The sequence below is a fragment of the Dendropsophus ebraccatus genome, chromosome 11, assembly GCF_027789765.1.
Source record: "Dendropsophus ebraccatus isolate aDenEbr1 chromosome 11, aDenEbr1.pat, whole genome shotgun sequence".
Lineage (NCBI taxonomy): Eukaryota > Metazoa > Chordata > Amphibia > Anura > Hylidae > Dendropsophus > Dendropsophus ebraccatus.
The window spans coordinates 6,274,977-6,296,725 of NC_091464.1; the positions used below are offsets into that span (position 1 = coordinate 6,274,977).

The window sequence follows — 21,749 nt, forward strand, 5'->3', positions numbered from 1 at the left end:
AAGTAGTCCATCTCCTCGAGAGAACAATATGCCACAAAACAAAGAGGACTACATATCAATGTAAGGTTCATATGTAAGGAGTGGAACCCTGACATTTGGAGATCTGTGCCCCCAGAATAATTTCAGAAGTCACGTGGACCAGTAAGAGCAGTTACATAAAACAAAGAACATGGAACAACAAAGAATAAAATAAATAGTTTATTCCCCAGGATGGATAATTTCATGCCAGACAGGGATAAATCCCATTATGCAGTCATTTTCAGAGTGTCTAATGAGTAAATCTTGGAGACAATATCATGTTGTATATCAAAATTTTGTCATCAGCAAATGCCATTCTGTCGGGTAGGTTTGTGTTTATACTGTTCACCGTATTGTAAAACTAACATGTTACCAGTATTCCGCAGGTTGATAACAGTGATGTGCTATTTGTATAGCTACGTTTAAAACATTTAAAACTTTTCACAAAAAATAATTGCTTTAAATCGCCATTTTCTGACCACTGTAAGTATTTTATCTCCTGTGTGAGATCCACACACGTTCAGGCTGCTGCGCGTCTTCCATCTCTGTAAGTTTCGGTGCAGGATATATGTTCAGCCATGATTTTATGTTTTTTTGTTATGTGTTTTGTACACTCATCTGAAGAGACATGGGCCAAATAAAGTTACAGGTATTAGTAATTATTAGTAGTTTGGTTCTTTGAATAGAATAGACGCGACTTAAGTATACGGCATGTATGTCAGCATGCCGATTTGCCAACCTATACAGTAAATGTACGAATGTAGCACGTGCCAATGTGAATGCTGTTGCATTACGTCTGGTTCAAAGCATGCTGCTCTGTCTGTATTCCCCTGCATAGTTTCCATGGTGGCCTATGTTATTATGGTAGGGCACCATGGAAATTAGTCAGGGGCAGTAAGCTAGAGATGCATTATGTATCCCAGCACTGTTGAATAGTTCCCTGAGCCAGGGCCCTAGGGTATCCATGCTCCCACAGATGGTAAATCAATGCTTAATTGGGTCCTATGCCAAAATCTGGCTATTGCCTTGTTAGCCCCATGGCAGAAAGCATAGACAACTCTGGACCTAAAAAAGCTAAGTAAATTTAAAAATTAAATACAGTCTCACTGACAATTATAATAGGTAAAAGCCGATGCCTCGGGAGAGGGAAGGGGGGCTATGTGGCGGTGCGACAGTAATTCATGGGTGACAGAAGGCCATACATTCTGGAGCAGGCCCTACCATGACTCAGAATGATGGAGCCAGATGGAGCCTGGTGATGTCCCTTCCATGTTCCATTTCTGTGAAGACAGCATTAGTGCTGGATGCCATGAACTACCAACTAAGGTCACACGTAAGCGAAGAAGAGAAAAATTAATCTTAAGAGCTAACAGCACATACATCATCTGTATGACAGGGTACCTGGGTTCAGTGGGATGGCAGTTTGTGAGAGAGGTGGAACCATGAGGCACAATCGGTGTGGTGGAGGTGGTAGCATGAGGTAGGGGGGGGCATGGGAACTAGTAATCATGAGGGAACAGGGCAGGGTAACCAGTCATCATGAGGGAGCAGGGCAGGGGAACCAGTCATCATGAGGGAGCAGGGCAGGGGAACCAGTCATCATGAGGGAGCAGGGCAGGGGAACCAGTCATCATGAGGGAGCAGGGCAGGGGAACCAGTCATCATGAGGGAGCAGGGCAGGGGAACCAGTCATCATGAGGGAGCAGGGCAGGGGAACCAGTCATCATCAGGGAGCAGGGCAGGGGAGCCAGTCATCATCAGGGAGCAGGGCAGGGGAACCAGTCATCATCAGGGAGCAGGGCAGGGGAGCCAGTCATCATCAGGGAGCAGGGCAGGGGAACCAGTCATCATCAGGGAGCAGGGCAGGGGAACCAGTCATCATCAGGGAGCAGGGCAGGGGAACCAGTCATCATCAGGGAGCAGGGCAGGGGAACCAATCATCATCAGGGAGCAGGGCAGGGGTACCAGTCATCATCAGGGAGCAGGGCAGGGGAACCAGTCATCATGAGGGAGCAGGGGAACCAGTCATTATGAGGGAGCAGGGCAGGGGAACCAGTCAGTATGAGGGAGCAGGGCAGGGGAACCAGTCATCATCAGGGAGCAGGGCGGGGGAACCAGTCATCATCAGGGAGCAGGGCAGGGGAACCAGTCATCATCAGGGAGCAGGGCAGGGGAACCAGTCATCATCAGGGAGCAGGGCAGGGGAACCAGTCATCATCAGGGAGCAGGGCAGGGGAACCAGTCATCATCAGGGAGCAGGGCAGGGGAACCAGTCATTATGAGGGAGCAGGGGAACCAGTCATCATGAGGTAGGAGGGCAGGGGGACCAGTCATCATAAGGGAATAGGCTAGTCTAAATACAAATATGGTGCGTGGCTAATCCATAAATGTTAGCGCTGCCCAAAAGACTCCAACAGTTAGAGGCAGAAAAAAGTAAAAGATTTATGAGACGTGCACAATATTTACGTTTCGAGGAACATAGGTCCTCTTCATCAGAATAGTAGTGCTGCACGCGTAAATATTGTGCACTTCTAATGAATGTTTTAACTTATTTCTGCCTCTAACTGTTGTAGTCTTTTGGGCAGCGCTAACATTTATGGATTAGACACGCACCATTTTTGTATTTAGACTAGCCTTATTCCCACGGGCCCCTACCTGGCAGCATCCCGTTTGGACTATCCTAGTTGGCTTGCATGCCCTGCACTCTCCACCAAAGCACCGTATCCTGGTATCTTCTGAAGACCTGGTACCCATTTGGGTGATATGCATAAAGCCCAAGGGGCTTGAAAGTGAGCACCCTATCAGCCCCTTGCACTATTATTTGACCTGTTTGTATGGTATCAAACGAGGCTCTGCTGTCTGGCCTTTTTTCTCTCCCTTGTTTATCATGAGGGAATAGGCAAGGGAACCAGTCATCATGAGGAAGCAGGGCAGGGGAACCAGTCATCATGAGGAAATAGGCAAGGGAACCAGTCATCACGAGGTAGGAGGGCATTGGGACTAGTCATCATGAGGGAGCAGGGCATTGGGACTAGTCATCATGAGGGAGCAGGGCATTGGGACTAGTCATCATGAGGGAGCAGGGCATTGGGACTAGTCATCATCAGGGAGCAGGGCATTGGGACTAGTCATCATCAGGGAGCAGGGCATTGGGACTAGTCATCATGAGGGAGCAGGGCAGGGGAACCAGTCATCATGAGCAATGGAGGCAGGAGAACCAATCAACGCAAGGGAGGGAAGTAGTGGAACCAGTCAACATAAAGGATGGGGGCAGAGGAACTAATCAGCATGAATTAAAGGTTCAGGACAACCAGTCAGCGTGAGGGAGGGGGCATGAGAACCAGTTAGTGACAGTACAGGCATTATTTACCATAACATTTTTTCTGGGTGGGTGGGGGATTTGGGAGGCATTATTTTATATAAGGGAAAATGATTTTAGATAAAGCACTTTGGGGAATAATATATAAGTAGCATAATCTTATATTGGGGACACTGAATATAGCACATATTTGGGGGGGATATTAGAGGGAAGAAAAATAAAAGATTGTCAGCAGAAAAAGACCACCGGGTTCATCTCGTCCGCCCTTTTAGTATTTCCCTTCTTAATACCCCCTTGTTGCATGTTCAGTGTTGTGTGGGGGGAAGGGGCACGTGGGAAGGTCACAGCAATTCTACTCTATAGATTATGGTGGGGTGGCATCATATACGGTAGACGCTAGTGTCATCATAGCGTGGGGGTCCCATCCTGTGATTTGCAGAACCCCATGACTTTCCCATCTTGTTGTTGTCATTTCAAGGTTGAGAAGTGCAAACAGGAGGCACAAAACCTTTAGAATATTCCCTTATCACTACTTGTTTGTCCTGATATTTGTTCCTGCTCCATACAAATAAATCTTATTTACTGAATGAGATAATGGAATATCTATGGTTGGCACGAAGGGTTCTTAATTCTGTTTACAGTTACATTTAGGCCGTGTTCACACGCTGGTAAATAACGGCCATTGCTTTCATCTTCACTTTCAATTTTGTTAATTATTTTTTTCAATAAACACACAAAACCATGCAATACAGAGGTAGATAACAATGGTCCGTGAGATAACTGCATAACAGAGGAATGTAAAGAACAATATTCCGACTGCAGGTGAAATAGAACAACATGTAGCCCTTATAAACCAAGAAACTAAGTAAGAAAAGAAAGAGAAATATTAAAATTAAGGGCAAAGCCTTTAATACTGTTTATCACTCATGTGTAAAGCACCTCTTAAGGCTATGTTCACACCACGTATATGTCCGGCCGCATATTTTTCGCGGCCGGACATATACGTGTAAAACTCCGGCCGGGATTTACGCAAGTTGCGGCCGGCTATTTACGGTCCGCGAACTTACGCCCGTAATGTACGTACGCTTCCCGAGCGGCGTACGTAGCCATCTGACAGCGGTCTTTTACTTGGATATCTTCGGCTAGCCCCGGACACCCCACAGAACCTTTTGGATCGGCAAATCAAAGTGTAAAAAAGAAGAAATCACCACTCCGTACGGGACCGCATGTTACGTTACGGGCGTAAGTTACAGCATTTCCATCCCGAAACAATGGTCTGGTTTATTTATTACGGCGCCGCATACCATCCGGGCGTAAGTTCTTACGTAGTGTGAACTGTGCAGCCGTAGATCCTATGCTTTCCATTGTAAGCAAACTACGTAAATCTCTGGCCGCTTATTCACGGAGCGCGCTATGGCCGGAAACTTACGTAGTGTGAACATAGCCTCATAGTGTACCTAAAAGCATAAAGGAAGGGTAATGGCCGGTATAAACCTCAATGGGATGAGGAAGAAGAGAGGAGAAGGAGGAAGTATGGCAGTGGGCCTCATTTACTAACAATCTGTCATTTCTAAGCTATTATGCTGTCGGTTGTTCACCACACTGGTGAATATAGAATTATAAACTTTGTTTGGCGACTGATCGCCAAACAACGTTTATAATTCTTTATTCACCAGTGTGGAGATAAAAGTTGTATACATACCTGGCCTATTCCTTTGCACGCTGTATATAAACTGTTAAACACTTTTGCATGAAAAGAGTGCTGCAGAGTCTTCAATTACTGCAGTTTTTGTACCTCCGTGGGACTTCTCATTTAACGTTGCCCATCTAATGAAAGGGGGCTATCCATATATTCTCTACCTGGTAGAGATCTCTATAAATACTTTCAGGTACGACAGCTTATCAGTAATCAAAAACCATTGGAAATTTGAGCTGAAGAGGGTGGAAACCCATCTGTAACAAGCACCTACAATCTACACCCATTGTGCACCCCTATCTCTTCCCAAATACAAAAACTGCCGTCAGGCTGGTGGGGGCAGGATAATAATAAACAACTGAACTCCCCCGTCCTCATGCCTCCAATGTGCTGCTCCTAGGTCCCGTTCACATCGGCTGGTGACTTGCAGTTCTGCTAGCTGTGTGGTGACCCCCAGAGGTGTTGTGGTGGAGGTACAGCCAGTTACTTGCTAGATGGTAGAGTGTGACCTCACTCCGGTGGTGGGTGGCCGAGATACAGCCAGGCCCAGTGATGTTATGTTGTGACGCCAGTGCTGCTTGGGCACACAGGTATATGGTGGCACACCTGCTTTTAGTTTAAAGGGCCGGTTGTACCAGTCAGTTGGTTAGTGACCTGCCGGGCTGCTGAGGGGTCCCTTGGGATGTTATCACGGTGGTCCGGAGTGGTGCAGTGACCCTCCCAGACTATCGGTACTGCCACCCACAGAAAGGGGAAATGTCCCAAGGAGTGTGTGTATACTGTGCTGGTGTGTGGTGAAGAATCACAGAGGCTCTTTACCATAAATAATCTCAGGTTTACTCTGAAGGTTCTTAGGTACAGCAGAATATACAGCTATGCATTGACAGGATTTGTTACACTTGATAGTTCCCTTGATAAAACACTTGATAATACACTTGACAATACAGGATCCCGATCTGTGAAAGGGATACAGGGAGGAGTACAGTTGTGCTGACTGAGTTGCATGTTGAGGGAGTTGTAGAAGAACCAGAGTAGAAGAGAGGAGGATGTCATGACAGTCCCAACCCAAGTAGTACTGTGCTCTGCGGGGATGTTGGAGGATGAGGTAGAAGAATACTGAAGAAGAATAAGAACACCTGTGCCCGTGTTTTGACCCCTGGGTCTTTGCACCACCTTATGCCCACCGGGATGTCTCCTCATTCCGCACGGCCCGTGAAGGCTTCATCCTTCAGCTTTTTCCGATGTTCCATCAAGCCATAAGCTGTTGAATGATACATAGCAAAATAACAAAATATATCCATCTCCATAGAAAGCACAGCACAAAGAGATCTAGCATCAAAAGGGTTAAGGTAACATAGTAGGTAGGGGTATCTAGATAACATACTAGGTAACCACTATAACCCTTTATCATATCTAGTAATCCTATCAATATTTGCTTTTCCTGGTACACGATTCACACAAGAACATGCACAGGTCTTGGTAGATTTGGTGCGGGTGCCAGGTATATAAAGTCTCTGCGAGAGGCAGATATCAGCCGGCTTCTCTCTGCTACAAGGTTGGAGGAAAACCGCCACCATGAAGGTTCTGATCTTTGCACTAGTTTGCTTTCACCTCTCCGAGGGGCTTGTCAGGTAAAGGACCTCACATCACATTATATAAAGACTACGGAAGGGCAGGTATACGAAAAGCAGTCCATGTGAAAGAAATCTATACCATCATGAGGGTAGTTTATGGTTTATCTCCTGTAACCGGTAGAAGATAATTGACTTTTGGGTGAGTGTACGGGTGACTGACCAAAACCTCCAACCCAATCACTCCCAGGCCTGGAAGGACTAATTATTATTATTTATTAATAAAGCGCTGCCCTTAATTCCAGAGCACTGTATTCCCATCTCAGCTAATATACTTACCTGTTTAGGACTCGTCAAGTTAAATATTTACAACATTTTTTAACATTTAGCAAGCATGTCTCCTTCTTCTTATAAGCTGCCATTGTTGACAGCCTGGTCACTATGGGGGACATTTATGAAGACCAGCATACTCATACAGTCTTAAATTAGGCCCCGACCCTTTGCCCTTAACGGATTTACTAAGAGGCGTGCAGGGGTGTAGATTTGTATCGTAATTTACACCTTCGAGCAGATGTATGATAGATCATGATAGATCAGGTTCGGGAGGGGGCCATGCCTCCTCCCCACCTTGCCGCACCTCCTTCCCACATTGCCACACCTCCTCCCCACCTTGCCATGCCTCCTCCCTACCTTGCCATTCCTCCATCCCACCTTGCCGCACCTCCATCCAACCTTGACACACCTCCTGCCCACCTTGCCACACCTACTCCCTCCCTTGCCGCGCCTCCTCCCCACCTTACCACACCTACTCCCCACCTTACCACACCTACTCCCCACCTTGCCACACCTCCTCCTCAACTTGCTTCACCTCCTCCCCACCTTGCCATTCCTCCTCCCCACTTTGCCACACCTACTGCCCACCTTGCCACACCTCCTTCCACCTTGCTGCACCTTCTCCCCACCCTGCCATGCCTCCTCCCCACCATGCCGCATCTCTTCCTCACCTTGCCACACCTACTCCCCACCTTGCCACGCCTCCTCCCCACCTTGCTGCACCTCCTTCCCACCTTGCCACGCCTCCTGCCCAACTTGCCACACCTACTCCCCACCATGCCACACCTCCTCCCCACCTTGCGACGTCTCCTCACCTTGCCATGCCTCCTTTCCATCTTGCCACACCTCCTGCCCACCTTGCCATGCCTCCTCCCCACCTTGCCACACCTACTGCCAACCTTGACACACCTCCTTCCACCTTGCTGCATCTCTTCCCCACCCTGCCACACCTCCTCTCCACCCTGCCACACCTCCTCCCCACCCTGCCACACCTCCTCCCCACTTTGCCACACCTCCTCCCCACCCTGCCACACCTCCTCCCCACCCTGCCGCACCTCCTCCCCACCCTGCCACACCACCTCCGCACTTTGCCACACCTACTACCCACCTTGCTACTAGAGATGAGTGAACCAGTCTGGCCGGTATGGGATCCGGTTCGGATTTTTGCAAAAGTCCGAGTCCGGTCGGATTTTGATTTTTGGAAGTCCGCTCCGAATAATTTTTTTTTCTTGCTTTCTAAAATGGCAGCCGCCATTTAAGAAAGCAGGAAGTGTTCTGGGCAGGAACTTGTCCCTCCATCCAGCTCTTCCCCTGCGCTGCTCCTCACACACAACACCCTCAGCTCTGCTTAGTCACCTCTGTGAGGGGAGGGGGGAAAACGTGCTGTTGGAGGTGAGGGGAGGGGGGAGGACGTGCTGCTAGGAGGTGAGGGGAGGGGGGGAGGAGATTTTGTTTATGTCTGTGTCAGGGCTGTTATCTGATCCTCCTGTCACAGTCCGTACACTCAGGACGGATCTGCAGGGAGGGGGCGTGTCCAGCAGGAATGCAGAAATAAGTCAGAGCCAGAGAGGGCTGTGAGGGCATAGTCAGCCTTATGTATTTAAAAAACTGTTCATTTTAGGTTATTAATGTATATTGCAAAAAGTCTTATCATGACCTAAGCTAACTAAAACTGAAAGGTCAAAATATTTTATAGTTGCGCTTTAAGGATCTAAATCTGTATAATCTGAAGGAAAAGGGGGACATGCTGGAAACTCTAAATATGTTAAAGTGTCACTGTCAAAAGTTTTGATCAGTCTGGATCTGAATGTTCAGCCCCATACTGATCGGGAAGACCGTACACAGAGCGAGCGAAGACCGTACACAGAGCATTGTTCTACCGGCTCAGTGTCATGTGATCAGTCAGACTCATAATGTAAGTCGATGGAACCAACTGTTGTCACTGATACAGAACGGGGAGTGGACCGTACCAAGTGCAGGCTTCTCCCAGCTCGTTCTCACAATTGGTGAGGGTATAAACGCTCAGACCTGGACCAATCGAAACTTTTGATGTGTCTCTATGACATATTAGAAACAACAGTGACACTTTAAGGGGCTAAATAAAGTTCAGGAGGGAAGGGATTTTTTTAGTTTTTAACTCAATACATGAAAATGTTCAGTATCTATTCCCCTTTCTGCTATTATGTAAATCATCTATCCTGGACACAGTAAATATAGGAAGACTCCTACATCAGTGCCGTCATGTCACCTGTATACCATTCATGATCATTTCAGGGTTCCTCTGAGTAAGGGAAAGTCCATCCGGCAGAAAATGCGGGAAGCGGGAGTTCTGGATCAATACCTAAAGACGCACAAGATCGATCTGTCTGATAAATATAGAGGATATGCTGTCGCCTCGGAGAACATGTACTTTGATGTATGGTAGATTTTATTATATAGCGCACCTTTATCATAACTTTTTTTTACTTGAAAGAGGACCTGTCACCCCCCGCTAGAGCCCCTCATACTTACTTGATTGCGCTGGGTCCCGCTTCTTCGGCCGGTCCCGGGACGGAGATATCCCAGCAAGATGAGTCCGACGCTCATAGAGAATGAATGGTGAGTCCGACGCTTATAGAGAATGAATGGTGAATCCGACGCTCCATTCATTTTCAATGAGCGTCAGACTGATCTCAGCGGCGCGCTACGGCTTCCCGCGGGGATACTGTATCTCCGTCCTGGGACCGGCCGAAGAAGCGGGACCCGGCGCCATCAAGTAAGTATGAGGGGCTCTAGCGGGGGGTCGGGAGCCTGTCACCCCGACACCGGGGGTGACAGGTCCTCTTGAAGCATAAGTAAGGAAAAAACGTTGATCAAATATTTAAAGCAAATAAACCACCAGGTACAAGGCTTTTTTTCCTCTACCTTTTTGGCGCTGGTGCGGGGATCCTGTTGGCATGGTCCTTTTTTTGAAACACCACCAGGTTCCTGCGCCCGGCGTTGTTCTTTCCCTGTGTACCAGCCCGGCTCTATACACTAGGGGCAGGCCCACCGCCCCCCAGTGTGACAATATCTCTATTGATTCCAACGGGGCCGTGTTACAGAGGGGAAGATATATGGTCCCAATGGGGTCAGCAGGCTTGCCCCTACTGTATAGAGCTGGCCCGGCGCACGGGGAAAGAATGGAGCCAAGTGTTGGAACAGGGCGACATTTTTTAAAAAAAGGACCGTGCTACCAGGATCCCCGCATTGGCGCCCATCTGCTAATGTAAGAAGCAAAAAAAGCCTGATGGTTCATTCACTTTAAGGGGAGATTTCTCACAGAGATTTATAGTAAGATTCCCCCCATTACCCATAGCCACCAATCACAGCTCAGCTTTCACTTTTACCTAGAGAATCTTACTGTAGAACAGTGTGATAAATCCTCAGCATAGTCCCTAGCTTGGCTGTAACCACAGGATATTATGTCTGTAGTGCAGGTAGCAGCTGCTGACAGTAATATGGGCCAGGAAATAAGGGGTATTAAAGGGTCACTCTCATTTGAAAAAGCTCATAGAGACGTGTAAAGTGTTGATTGGTCTGGGTGTAAGCGTGGTCCTCTGCCGCCTCTGTGTCACATGATCAGTCCGGCTCCTAATATAAGTATATGGATCCCAATGCACCGCGGTCCTCTCCCGCTCGATCTCCCAATTGGTACGCGTGTGAATACTCAGACCCGGACCGATCAAAACTTTTCACATGTTTCTATGACGTGTCTCTATGACGTCTCTATAACATGTCTCTATGATATGTTTCTATGACATGTCTTTATGATATGTCTCTATTACATCTCTATGATGTCTCTATGACGTGTCTCTATGATGTCTCTATGACATGTCTCTATGACGTGTCTCTATGATGTATCTATGATATGTCTCTATGACATGTATCTATGATATGTATTTTTGATATGTCTTTATGAAATGTCTCTATGACATGTCTCTATGATGTCTCTATTACATGTCTTTATGATATGTCTCTATTACATCTCTATGATTTCTCTATGACGTGTCTCTATGATATCTCTACGACATGTCTCTATGATGTCTCTATGACATTTTTTTCTGATATGTCTCTATGATGTCTCTATTACATGTATTTATGATATGTCTTTATGGCATGTCTCTATGATGTCTCTATGATATGCGTTTATGATATGTTTCTATGATATGTCTCTATAACATGACTCTGTGATGTCTCTATGATACTGTATGTCTTTCTGATATCTCTCTATGATATGTCTCTATAATGTCTCTATTACATGTCTTTATATGTCCTTATGAAATGTCTCTATGATATGTCTTTATGATATGTCTCTATGACATGTCTTTATGATATGTCTCTATGATATGTGTTTATATGTCTCTATGACATATCTCTATGATATGTGTTTATGATATGTCTATAAATTGTCTCTATGATATGACTCTGTGATGTCCCTATGATATGTCTCTATAATGTCTCTATTACATGTCTTTATGATATGTCCTTATGAAATGTCTCTATGACATGTCTTTATGATATGTCTCTTTGACATGTCTCTATGATGTCTCTATGACATGTGTTTATGATATGTCTCTATGATATGTCTTTATGACATGACAAAAGTTTTTTCAACCGGCAGTGACACTTTGTTAGTTCTGCAAAGTATTGGCCGGAGCCGCTCGCTTCATAGTGTGCACTGACATGGTTTTCTATGGCCGCTATTCAATGAATAGGGGCCACAGAAAACTGACATGTCAGTTGTTTGCGGCACTGCTTGGGATCCTGGCTGGAGTGTATACTATGGGGGACATTTATTAAGTCCGGCGTCTTTTACGCCGGACTTATAAATGTCCCTGCATCTCCGGCGCTACGGAGATTTATGTAGAGGCGGACTGCCTCTACATAAATCCTGTGCGCGTCGGTGCGCACAGCCGAAAACCTACGCCACCTGAAAGGTGGAGTAGGTTTTCGGCGTATCTTTTAGTGTTAAAAATGATAAATCGTGCGGACTCTGAGTCCGCGCCCCCCGTTCCGCCCCCTCCACACCCCCTCCCCGCCCCCCGGTGTACTCGGGGGAAAGGGGCGATTTGCGAATATTTTTTCGCAAATGGCCGTTTTGCGAATAAAATATTCGCAAATCGCCCCTTTCCGCAAAAAAGTACGCAGTTTTGCCTTCATACATGTCCCCCAATGTGTATACACTCCGGCCGGGATCCCCTAGAAGAACATGCAGCGTGTACTTCAAACTTTTCGTACAACATTGCAACAATGTTACTTTTACGCGGTGTGAACATAGCTTAATACATAAAAGAAATAGGGGATAACAATTATTATGAAGTATAGTAAACTACTAAACAGTCAAATGTCGAATTTCACTGGATAAAATTTCATATTGCCGCATTGTGTATAATGGGGACCTCCACTGTAATCATCCTCCTATGATGAACAGAATAGAATAACATCTCCAATTGTCTTTAGACATATTACTATGGGCCGATCAGTATTGGAACACCTCCCCAGAGCTTCCTGGTTTTGTTTGACACGGGTTCCTCCAACCTCTGGGTCCCATCTACCTACTGCCAGAGCACAGCCTGTAGTGAGTATGACAGTGGCTAATCCTCCCGGAACTTGTGTTATAGATGCATTCATTACTATTATTATTACTACCACAATTATTATTATTATTATTATTATTATTATTATTATTATTATTATTATTATTATCACCACAATTATTATTATTATTATTATTATTATTATTATTATTATTATTATTAATAATAATAATAGTGTATTAGGAATTGCTTTATAGATCTTCTGAGGCTGGGTTCACACTGTGTTTTTGCAGTCTGTTCAACATGTCCATTTTTGAATGTTTTTTGTGTACACAAAAAAAAAAAAAGAAAAGAAAAGAAAACGCGTCCGTTTTGATCCATTTTTTTTTTATGGAAGTTAATGGAAAAGCGGATCCAAACCGATTGCACACAATTGCATCCGTTTTTGCCTTTATTTTTTTCATCCTTTTTATTTCTTGAAATGTATATGTTAAACGGACTGAAAAAACGCAGTGTGAACCCGGCCTTAATGTAGATTGACTGTAGCATGACTCGATAAGGGACTTCAGGATTGGAATTGTGAAATGCTGATACTGTTTTATATGTTGGTCTTACATAATGCCCCAGGCACATCTCTACCCTCACTGAAATCTGTACCAGCTTGAAGCTTGGCGTGAGCGGCACAGACATTAAAATGTCACAAAATTGTTGCACAAAATGCGGATTTGCAAAAAAAGGTTTGTGACTGTGCCGTCTGCACTTTGCCAGCGGTTTGATTAATCCTCCTCAATAGTTTTAATATTTCTGTCCATGCTAAAGATTGGCTGGTAAAACAACAAAATGCAGGTACAGCTCACCAAAAATGGAGTAATGATGTTCTTTTTCTATGACAAAGCGTCATAAAATGCCTATTAAATAAAATATGCCATTAAAGGGGAACTCCAGGCAGCCTTTTTAAAAAACAAACAAACAACAACTTACAAACAATGCGACCTATATTCCTCCCTAACACTCGTGTGGTTTTATTGCTCCATCTCTCTTGCTGTTCCTCTTCTCCTGCACTGCAATCAGATGGTTCCCATCAGTCTTTGTTTCTCTCACCCCCATAGCCCCCTGCCCCTTCTGCACCCTCAGAATGTAAGACAGAGGTCACATATTCTCTGTCCCTTGGGGAGGGGGGGCAGCAGAGGGAGCAGGAGACAGAGCGGATTGCAGGGAGGACAGTTTTCTTCACTTCCTGGATGTAAGTCCGCTACCAGTGCAGCAGAACTGCGCAGACAGGGTAATATATTATATGCAGACATCTAAAGAACTTTCAATGTATTTTTTAATAGAAAGCAATTTTTCCTATCCAGAGTTCCCCTTTAAATAAGAAAAAAATAATATTTGTCCTAAGCGTTTTGTGAAGGAGCAATGCTATCACATTAACATGTAACATCTATACTTGTTTTTTTGTTTTTTGTTTTTTAAAGCAAACCATCATGTATTTAACCCAAGCCAGTCCTCCACTTACACTTCCAATGGACAGCGATTCACTATGGGATATGGAGGTGGAAATGTTGCCAGCAGTGTCACTGGACTGTTTGGATATGATACTGTCTATGTAAGTAAGACTAGACTTACCCCTCCATCCAGCAAGGAAAGTTACAAAGTTAATAGTTACATAGTTAATACGGTTGAAAAATAGTTCAAATAGAATCCAAAGAAGACAATGACAGTTCTGACTACATTACGAAGACATCTACTCATGAATTATTTTATCAGCTAATATTTTTCATAAGAAGACGTCTTCGTAATGTAGGTCATGAATATGGTCATGAATGATGGTGTGGCACGTATAGTTGGTCCACGTATAGACATTTACTGTCTCCTTTGGTTACATTTTCTAGATTCAAGGCCTTACTATCACAAATCAAGAATTTGGTCTGACCATTACAGAACCTTCCGGTAACTTCTATTACTCCCCCTTTGATGGGATCTTGGGGTTAGCTTATCCTGGTCTTTCAGTAGGTGGCGCTACCACTGTGATGCAAGGAATTCTGCAGGAGAACCTCTTGACTCAACCTATTTTTAGTGTCTACCTTGGCAGGTAGGAATTATGGGTAATATCTTCTTGAAAAACGTGCTGATTATTATGAAATGGTTCGAAAAGTTTTATGCTTTTATTATGCAGTTGTGTAACAGGATTGAAGCGTTCACAGAAATGAGAAGTTACTGGTCTATCTTTGCTTTTGTTCTTTCCCTTCTTGTCCATGTGTTACTGGTCATCTATCTAATGTTTCTAATTGTTCTTTCCAGCCAGTCGGGTGAGGTCATATTTGGAGGAGTGGATTCTAGCCTTTACTCCGGACAGATATACTGGGCTCCACTTTCCAACCAGCTATATTGGCAACTGGCTCTCCAAGAGTAAGTTTCATCTGGTATTATATTATTTATATATTTATTATTATTTAATAAATTCAGACAAAAAAGTTGGAGAGAGTACAGAGACAAATAGAAAGGCCGCAAATGTGTTTTCTTATCGATGACCTTTCTGGGTGGATATACTGTAAAATGGTGCTTAATAAAGGTTTAATCCAAGTAGAATAACTTTTAGTACTGTCTATAGTAAGTCTATGCTGATTTTTCTGGTTTATCTAAAAAAAACCCTGAAGTATAAAAACTACAAAACCCTTTCCTGCTTGATCTAAAAAATATAAATAATATAAAAAGGCACCAAAACCATAATCATTAATTCACTCCTTGATTTTACAAGGAAAACATTATTATTTTTTTAAGGGGGGATTTATATTTTATTATTCTTTATTTTATTAGTCAAAAGGACCAATGGATATGTAATCATAATACACGCCAGTATGATAGCAGATAGACATACATGGTAAATCTGAGAGATCCTGGCTGCCAAGAAAACCCAGGCATCCCACCCACCACCCCTTGAAAGCAGTTAGATGTCGTAGTTGTGACCTTACCACAGCATCTAACGGGTTAAAGCGAATATATCATCAGGTTCATCGTTTGTTTTTGTTTTTTATGTTACCAGATCAATGCAGGTGCAGGAACTTTTGTTAATGGGTTTGTTTATTCTGTTTGTTTGTTTATTCTATTTGTTTATTGTTAAAAGCTTCTAGAATTGCTGTTTTTTCTTTATCTCTTCTCTAATAAAACGACTGTAATCAAAAAGTTTCATGGACCCCAAATAGTATCAGTAAAAATGACAGCTTGTTCCACGGAAAAAAAGAGCTGTCAATTACTTAATACTACTTAGTCCCAATATCCCAACGACAGAAATATGGTTTGTGTGATGACTTTGAGTTTTATTTAACTTTTATAATAAAATCAGTTTTATTTTAACAGATTTTCCATCAATGGACAAGCTACTGGCTGGTGTAGTGGTGGTTGCCAGCTCATTGTAGATACTGGAACCACTCAGCTCAATATCCCTTCAACATATATGCAACAGCTGCTGCCATACCTCGGCATCCAACAGACACAGAATGGAGGCGTAAGAATTAGAGGAAATATAGTACACAGATCATGTATATAACCTCTCTATCCACTGCAGGGAGCAGTCAGATACACAGGCTGCCAGAAAGGGAGTTAGGGATGTATTGTAATGTAATCTCATTAGCGATGTCCTTGCAGCCCTTGCCTAGCATAAAATAATAAAGTTCCTTCCCAGTGCCTCCCTGTCTTCTGCCCACTCCCCGGTACCTTCCTGTCTTCTGCCCGCTCCCCGTTAGCTTCCTGTCTTCTGCCCTTTCCCTGGTACCTTCCTGTCTTCTGCCCGTTCCCCGCTACCTTCCTGTCTTCTACCCCCTTCATGGTATCCTCCTGTCTTCTGCCCGTTCCCCGGTACCTTCCTGTCTTCTGCCCATTCCCCAGTACCTTACTGTCTTCTGCCAGTTGCCCGGTACCTTCCTGTTTTCTGCCCGTTCCCTGGTACCTTCCTGTCTTCTGCTCTTTCCCTGGTACCTTCCTGTCTTCTGCCTGCCCCCGGTATCTTCCTGTCTTCTGCCCGCTCTCCGGTACCTTCCTGTCTTCTGCCTGCTGCCCGCTGCCTTCCTATCTTCTGCCAACTCCCCGGTACCTTATTGTCTTCTGCCTGTTCCCTGGTGCCTTCCTGTCTTCTGCCCGCTCCCCGGTATCTTCCTGTCTTCTGCCCGCCCCCTGGTACCTTCCTGTCTTCTGCCCGTTCCCCGGTACCTTCCTGTCTTCTGCCCACTCTCTGGTGCCTTACTGTCTTCTGCCTGCTCCCCGATACCTTCCTGTCTTCTGCCCGTTCCCCGTTACCTTCCTGTCTTCTGCCCATTCCCCGGTACCTTCCTGTCTTCTGCCCACTCTCTGGTGCCTTACTGTCTTCTGCCTGCTCCACGATACCTTCCTGTCTTCTGCCTGTTCCCCGTTACCTTCCTGTCTTCTGCCCATTCCCCGGTACCTTCCTGTCTTCTTCCCGTTCCCCGGTACCTTCCTGTCTTCTGCCCGTTCCCCGCTACCTTCCTGTCTTCTGCCCGTTCCCACCGGGGAACGGGCAGAAGACAGAAAGGTAGCGGGGAACGGGCAGAAGACAGGAAGGTACCGACCTTCCTGTCTTCTGCCCGCTCCATGGTATCTTCCTGTCTTCTGCCTGCTCCCCAGTGCCTTCCTGTCTTCTGCCTGCTCCCCAGTGCCTTCTTGTCTTCTGACCGCTCCCCAGTGCCTTCCTGTTTTCTGCCTGCTCCCTGGTATCCTCCTGTCTTCTGCCCACTCCCCGGTGCCTTCCTGTCTTCTGCCTGCCCCCCGATACCTTCCTGTCTTCTGCCTGCTCCCCGGTATCCTCCTGTCTTCTGCCCGCCCCCCGGTGCCTTCCTGTCTTCTGCTTGTTCCCCGGTACCTTCCTGTCTTCTGCCCACTCCATGGTATCTTCCTGTCTTCTGCCCACTCCCTGGTGCCTTCCTGTCTTCTGCCTGCTCCCCGGTGCCTTCCTTTCTTCTGGCCGCCCCCCAATACCTTCCTGTCTTCTGCCTGCTGCCTGGTATCTTCCTGTCTTCTGCCCGCTCCGCGGTACCTTCCTGTCTTCTGCTCTTTCCCTGGTACCTTCCTGTCTTCTGCCCGCTCCCTGGTACCTTCCTGTCTTCTGCCCACTCCCTGGTGCCCACCTTATTGTCTTCTGCCCGCTCCCTGGTGCCTTCCTGTCTTTTGCCCTTTCCCCGGTATCTTCCTGTCTTCTGCCTGCCCCCCAGTACCTTCCTGTCTTCTTCCCGCTCCCCTGTACCTTCCTGTCTTCTGCCTGCCCCCCAGTACCTTCCTGTCTTCTGCCCGCCCCCGGTGCCTTTTTGTCTTCTGTCCGCTCCCCGGTACCTCCCTGTCTTCTGCCCACTCCCTGGTGCCTGCCTGTCTTCTGCCCGCTCCCCGGTACCTCCCTGTCTTCTGCCCACTCCCTGATGCCTTCCTGTCTTCTGCCCGCTCCCCGGTACCTCCCTGTCTTCTGCCCACTCCCTGGTACTTTCCTGTCTTCTGCCCGCTCCCCGGTACCTCCCTGTATTCTGCCCACTCCCTGTTGCCTTCCTGTCTTCTGCCCGCTCCCCGGTACCTCCCTGTATTCTGCCCACTCCCTGTTGCCTTCCTGTCTTCTGCCCGCTCCCCGATACCTCCCTGTCTTCTGCCCACTCCCTGTTGCCTTCCTGTCTTCTGCCCGCTCCCCGGTACCTCCCTGTCTTCTGCCCACTCCCTGGTGCCTTCCTGTCTTTTGCCCGATCCTGCAGCATCCGTGAGTACTGCAGAGCCAGCCTCTGAAGTGACAGACCACTCAGCCAATCTCTGGCCGTGGCCGGCTCTGCACCACCGGCAGCTGCAGATGGAAATGCAGAGACAACTGCTTTAACTTTAGGCCAAGGTATTGTGCAGTCTAAGTATTCAAAACCAGAATATTTCTATTAAGAACATGACCTGATTTTAAGTCGACATTAGAAAAAATAAGTAGAGAACATTCATGTAAAAGATCTGAAAATATCTATATATTATTTATATATTTATTTAGTTATATTGATATCATCAAACATACAGCATTAATTATTTATACATGAGAGCACTGAGCTATAATGTATAGTGTTTGACTGATACATAGAGAATACTGGTCTTAGATTTGATCTCCATATAGTAAAATATATGATTGTATACATATTATTATTATTTTTTCTTTTCATTTTCAGTATTATGTTAACTGCAACAATCTTCAGAATATGCCAACTCTCTCCTTCACCATCAATGGCGTCTCTTTCCCCTTGCAACCATCTGCATACATCGTTCAGGTATAAACTTATACACATATTAACCAAGAAGTAAGAAGTAATGAAGGAGTCAAGTAAATTTTATTCTGGTTTTAGAAGCCCTGTTATTGGACCTTCCAGATGTTCAGGGTTTCAGACATGTTTGCCTGCTGCCAGTGTGGATGTTGTATGATTGTGAAGCTGTGGGCTTCACATACGACCCCCAGGACACTGGTTAGGGACCACCAGTCAGTTTGGGTTCTATAGATGTAAAACTCCCATTGCTTGTTTTTTTTTTTATTTATAACAATTTGTTTCTTTATATTGATTATATTCTATTATTGACGGCTTCTATTATTGACAGATGAGCACATTACCATTACATTTATCTTCTAGGAGAACGGCTACTGTTATGCCAACTTCCTGGACATCAGTCTCCCCGCTCAGAATGGAGACCCCCTCTGGATCCTGGGAGATGTTTTCCTGCGCCAGTATTATTCCATCTACGACTTTGGGAACAGCCGTGTTGGCTTCGCTCCAGTGGCCTAGACTGCCTGGGAGGAACATTGTGCCAGGAAGGCGAGAACATCCAGGACAATATCTATCGGCTTATAAGACTGAGGGGAACATCTTATTTCATATCCCTGTTTCTCATTTCTAACAATAAAACGGCTACAAAAAACATCCTATTGTTTGTCTTGTTTCCTTTATTCTTTGGTGAGAAAAAAACTAATTGCTGCAAAATTACAAACCCGTTTATTCCACTATATTTGGCAATATATATAGATTTTAAATTATATACAATTTTATAAATTCTTCAAGTAGTTCAATGATAATACAAAAGCAGCAGTTTCCTCATCAGCACAGACAGGAGTACGATGACACCAGTATATAGATAATACAGGAGTACAGGTGACACCAGTATATACATAACAGAGAGACACCAGTATATAGATAACACCGACAAGAGCACAGTAACCTCAGTAAATAGATAACACAGACAGAAGTACAGTGATAGGTGACAGTTATATATAGACAACACAGACAGTAGAACAGTGACACGAGAATATAATTAACACAGACAGGAGCACAGTGACACCAGTATATAGATAACACAGACAGAAGTACAGTGACACCAGTATATAGATAACACAGACAGAAGTACAGTGACACCAGTATATAGATAACACAGACAGGAGTACAGTGACATAAGTTTATAGATAACACAGACAGAAGTGCAGTAATAGGTGCCACCAGTATGTAGATTACACAGACAGGAGTACAGTGACACCAGTATATAGATAACACAGACAGGAGTACAGCGACAGGTGACACCAGTATATAGAGAACACAGACAGGAGTACAGTGACAAAAGTATATAGGTAACACCCAGAAGTACAGTAATAGGTGCCACCAGTATATAGACAACACAGACAGGAGTACAGTGACACCTGTATATAGGTACACAGACAGGAGTACAGTGACACCTGTATATAGATAACACAGACAGAAGTATAGTGACACCTGTATATACATAACACAGACAGGAGTACAGTGACACCTGTATATATATATAACACAGACAGGAGTACAGTGACACCTGTATATAGATAACACAGACAGGGGAACAGTGACACCAGTATATAGATAACACAGACAGGAGTACAGTTACACCAGTATATAGATAACACAGACAGGGGAACAGTGACACCAGTATATAGATAACACAGACAGGAGTACAGTTACACCAGTATATAGATAACACAGACAGGAGTACAGTGACACCTGTACTATATAGATAACACAGACAAAAGTATAGTGACACCTGTATATAGATAACACAGACATAAGTATAGTGACACCTGTATATAGATAACACAGACATGAGTATAGTGACACCTGTATATAGATAACACAGACAGGAGTACAGTGACACCGGTATATATATAACACAGACAGGAGTACAGTGACACCAGTATATAGATAACACAGACAGGGGTACTGTGACACCAGTATATAGATAACACAGACAGGAGTAGAGTTACACCAGTATATAGATAACACAGACAGTTGTACAGTGACACCTGTATATAGATAACACAGACAGGAGTACAGTGACACCTGTATATAGATAACACAGAAAGGAGTACAGTGACACCTGTATATAGATAACACAGAGAGGAGTACAGTGACACCTGTATATAGATAACACAGACAGGAGTACAGTGACACCTGTATATAGATAACACAGACAGGAGTACAGTGACACCTGTATATAGATAACACAGAAAGGAGTACAGTGACACCTGTATATAGATAACACAGACAGGAGTACAGTGACACCTGTATATAGATAACACAGACAGGAGTACAGTGACACCAGTATATAGATAACACAGTCAGGAGTACAGTGACACTAGTAGATAGATCCCTGTTGAATGACCTCTATAATAATGACTGGGCACTTAATCACTCAAGGAACTTAAGGAGATCGTCATAAAGAATAGAGACGAGCAAATTTACAGTAATAATATAGGGAAGCGCTTCTTTATCTCTGCAATCCGCTCATCAGCTGCTGTCATATACCTGACTGCTGCTCCCTGCTGCTTCTCTCCGGGTGCTGAGAAGATGGATACAGTCCTGGGATACATCTTCCAGTTTCCCAAGAATAATGAACCAACAGTCGTCATTTTCCAATGTGGCCGAGCTTAGCATCTGTTCCTGAAGGTTACCGCTCACAATTGTGTTGTAACCTTAGCAAATATATACACCCTTAATGGTGATGGATCCTTGATGGTGATGGAAGGAGGGTGATGGATCCTTGATAGTGATGGAAGGAGGGTGGTGGATCCTTGATGGTGATGGAAGGAGGGTGATGGAAGGAGGGTGTGTGGATCCTTGATGGTGATGGAAGGAGGGTGATGGATCCTTGATAGTGATGGAAGGAGGGTGTGTGGATCCTTGATGGTGATGGAAGGAGGGTGATGGATCCTTGATGGTGATGGAAGG

The 21,749-nt window shown here is 45.0% G+C and overlaps 2 protein-coding genes across 2 annotated transcripts; both read left to right on the top strand.

The window, feature by feature from the left end:
- Positions 1–6,553: 6,553 nt before the first annotated feature.
- LOC138767675 (gastricsin-like) lies at positions 6,554–19,424 on the top strand. Its single transcript, XM_069945336.1, has 9 exons — positions 6,554–6,664; positions 9,212–9,353; positions 12,419–12,536; positions 13,968–14,098; positions 14,385–14,584; positions 14,794–14,901; positions 15,850–15,997; positions 18,684–18,782; positions 19,137–19,424. The coding sequence occupies exons 1-9, from the start codon at positions 6,609–6,611 to the stop codon at positions 19,287–19,289; spliced, it is 1,155 nt and encodes a 384-aa protein (XP_069801437.1). The 5' UTR covers positions 6,554–6,608; the 3' UTR covers positions 19,290–19,424.
- LOC138768043 (uncharacterized) lies at positions 16,030–18,783 on the top strand. The gene is made up of 3 exons (XM_069946051.1): positions 16,030–16,100; positions 16,164–17,012; positions 17,797–18,783. The coding sequence occupies exons 1-3, from the start codon at positions 16,030–16,032 to the stop codon at positions 18,353–18,355; spliced, it is 1,479 nt and encodes a 492-aa protein (XP_069802152.1). The 3' UTR covers positions 18,356–18,783.
- Positions 19,425–21,749: the final 2,325 nt, after the last annotated feature.

Excerpts from the sequence above, each read along its gene's own strand:
- LOC138768043 (XM_069946051.1), top strand. The coding sequence starts at position 16,030 with ATGTATATAACCTCTCTATCCACTGCAGGGAGCAGTCAGATACACAGG. Across the intron at positions 16,101-16,163 it reads CCAGAAAGGGAGTTAGGGAT|TTCCTTCCCAGTGCCTCCCT; the intron begins GTATTGTAATGT and ends AAAATAATAAAG. Across the intron at positions 17,013-17,796 it reads CTGTCTTCTGCCCGTTCCCA|CCGGTGCCTTTTTGTCTTCT; the intron begins CCGGGGAACGGG and ends TTCTGCCCGCCC.
- LOC138767675 (XM_069945336.1), top strand. The coding sequence starts at position 6,609 with ATGAAGGTTCTGATCTTTGCACTAGTTTGCTTTCACCTCTCCGAGGGG. Across the intron at positions 6,665-9,211 it reads CTCTCCGAGGGGCTTGTCAG|GGTTCCTCTGAGTAAGGGAA; the intron begins GTAAAGGACCTC and ends TGATCATTTCAG. Across the intron at positions 12,537-13,967 it reads CTGCCAGAGCACAGCCTGTA|CAAACCATCATGTATTTAAC; the intron begins GTGAGTATGACA and ends TGTTTTTTAAAG.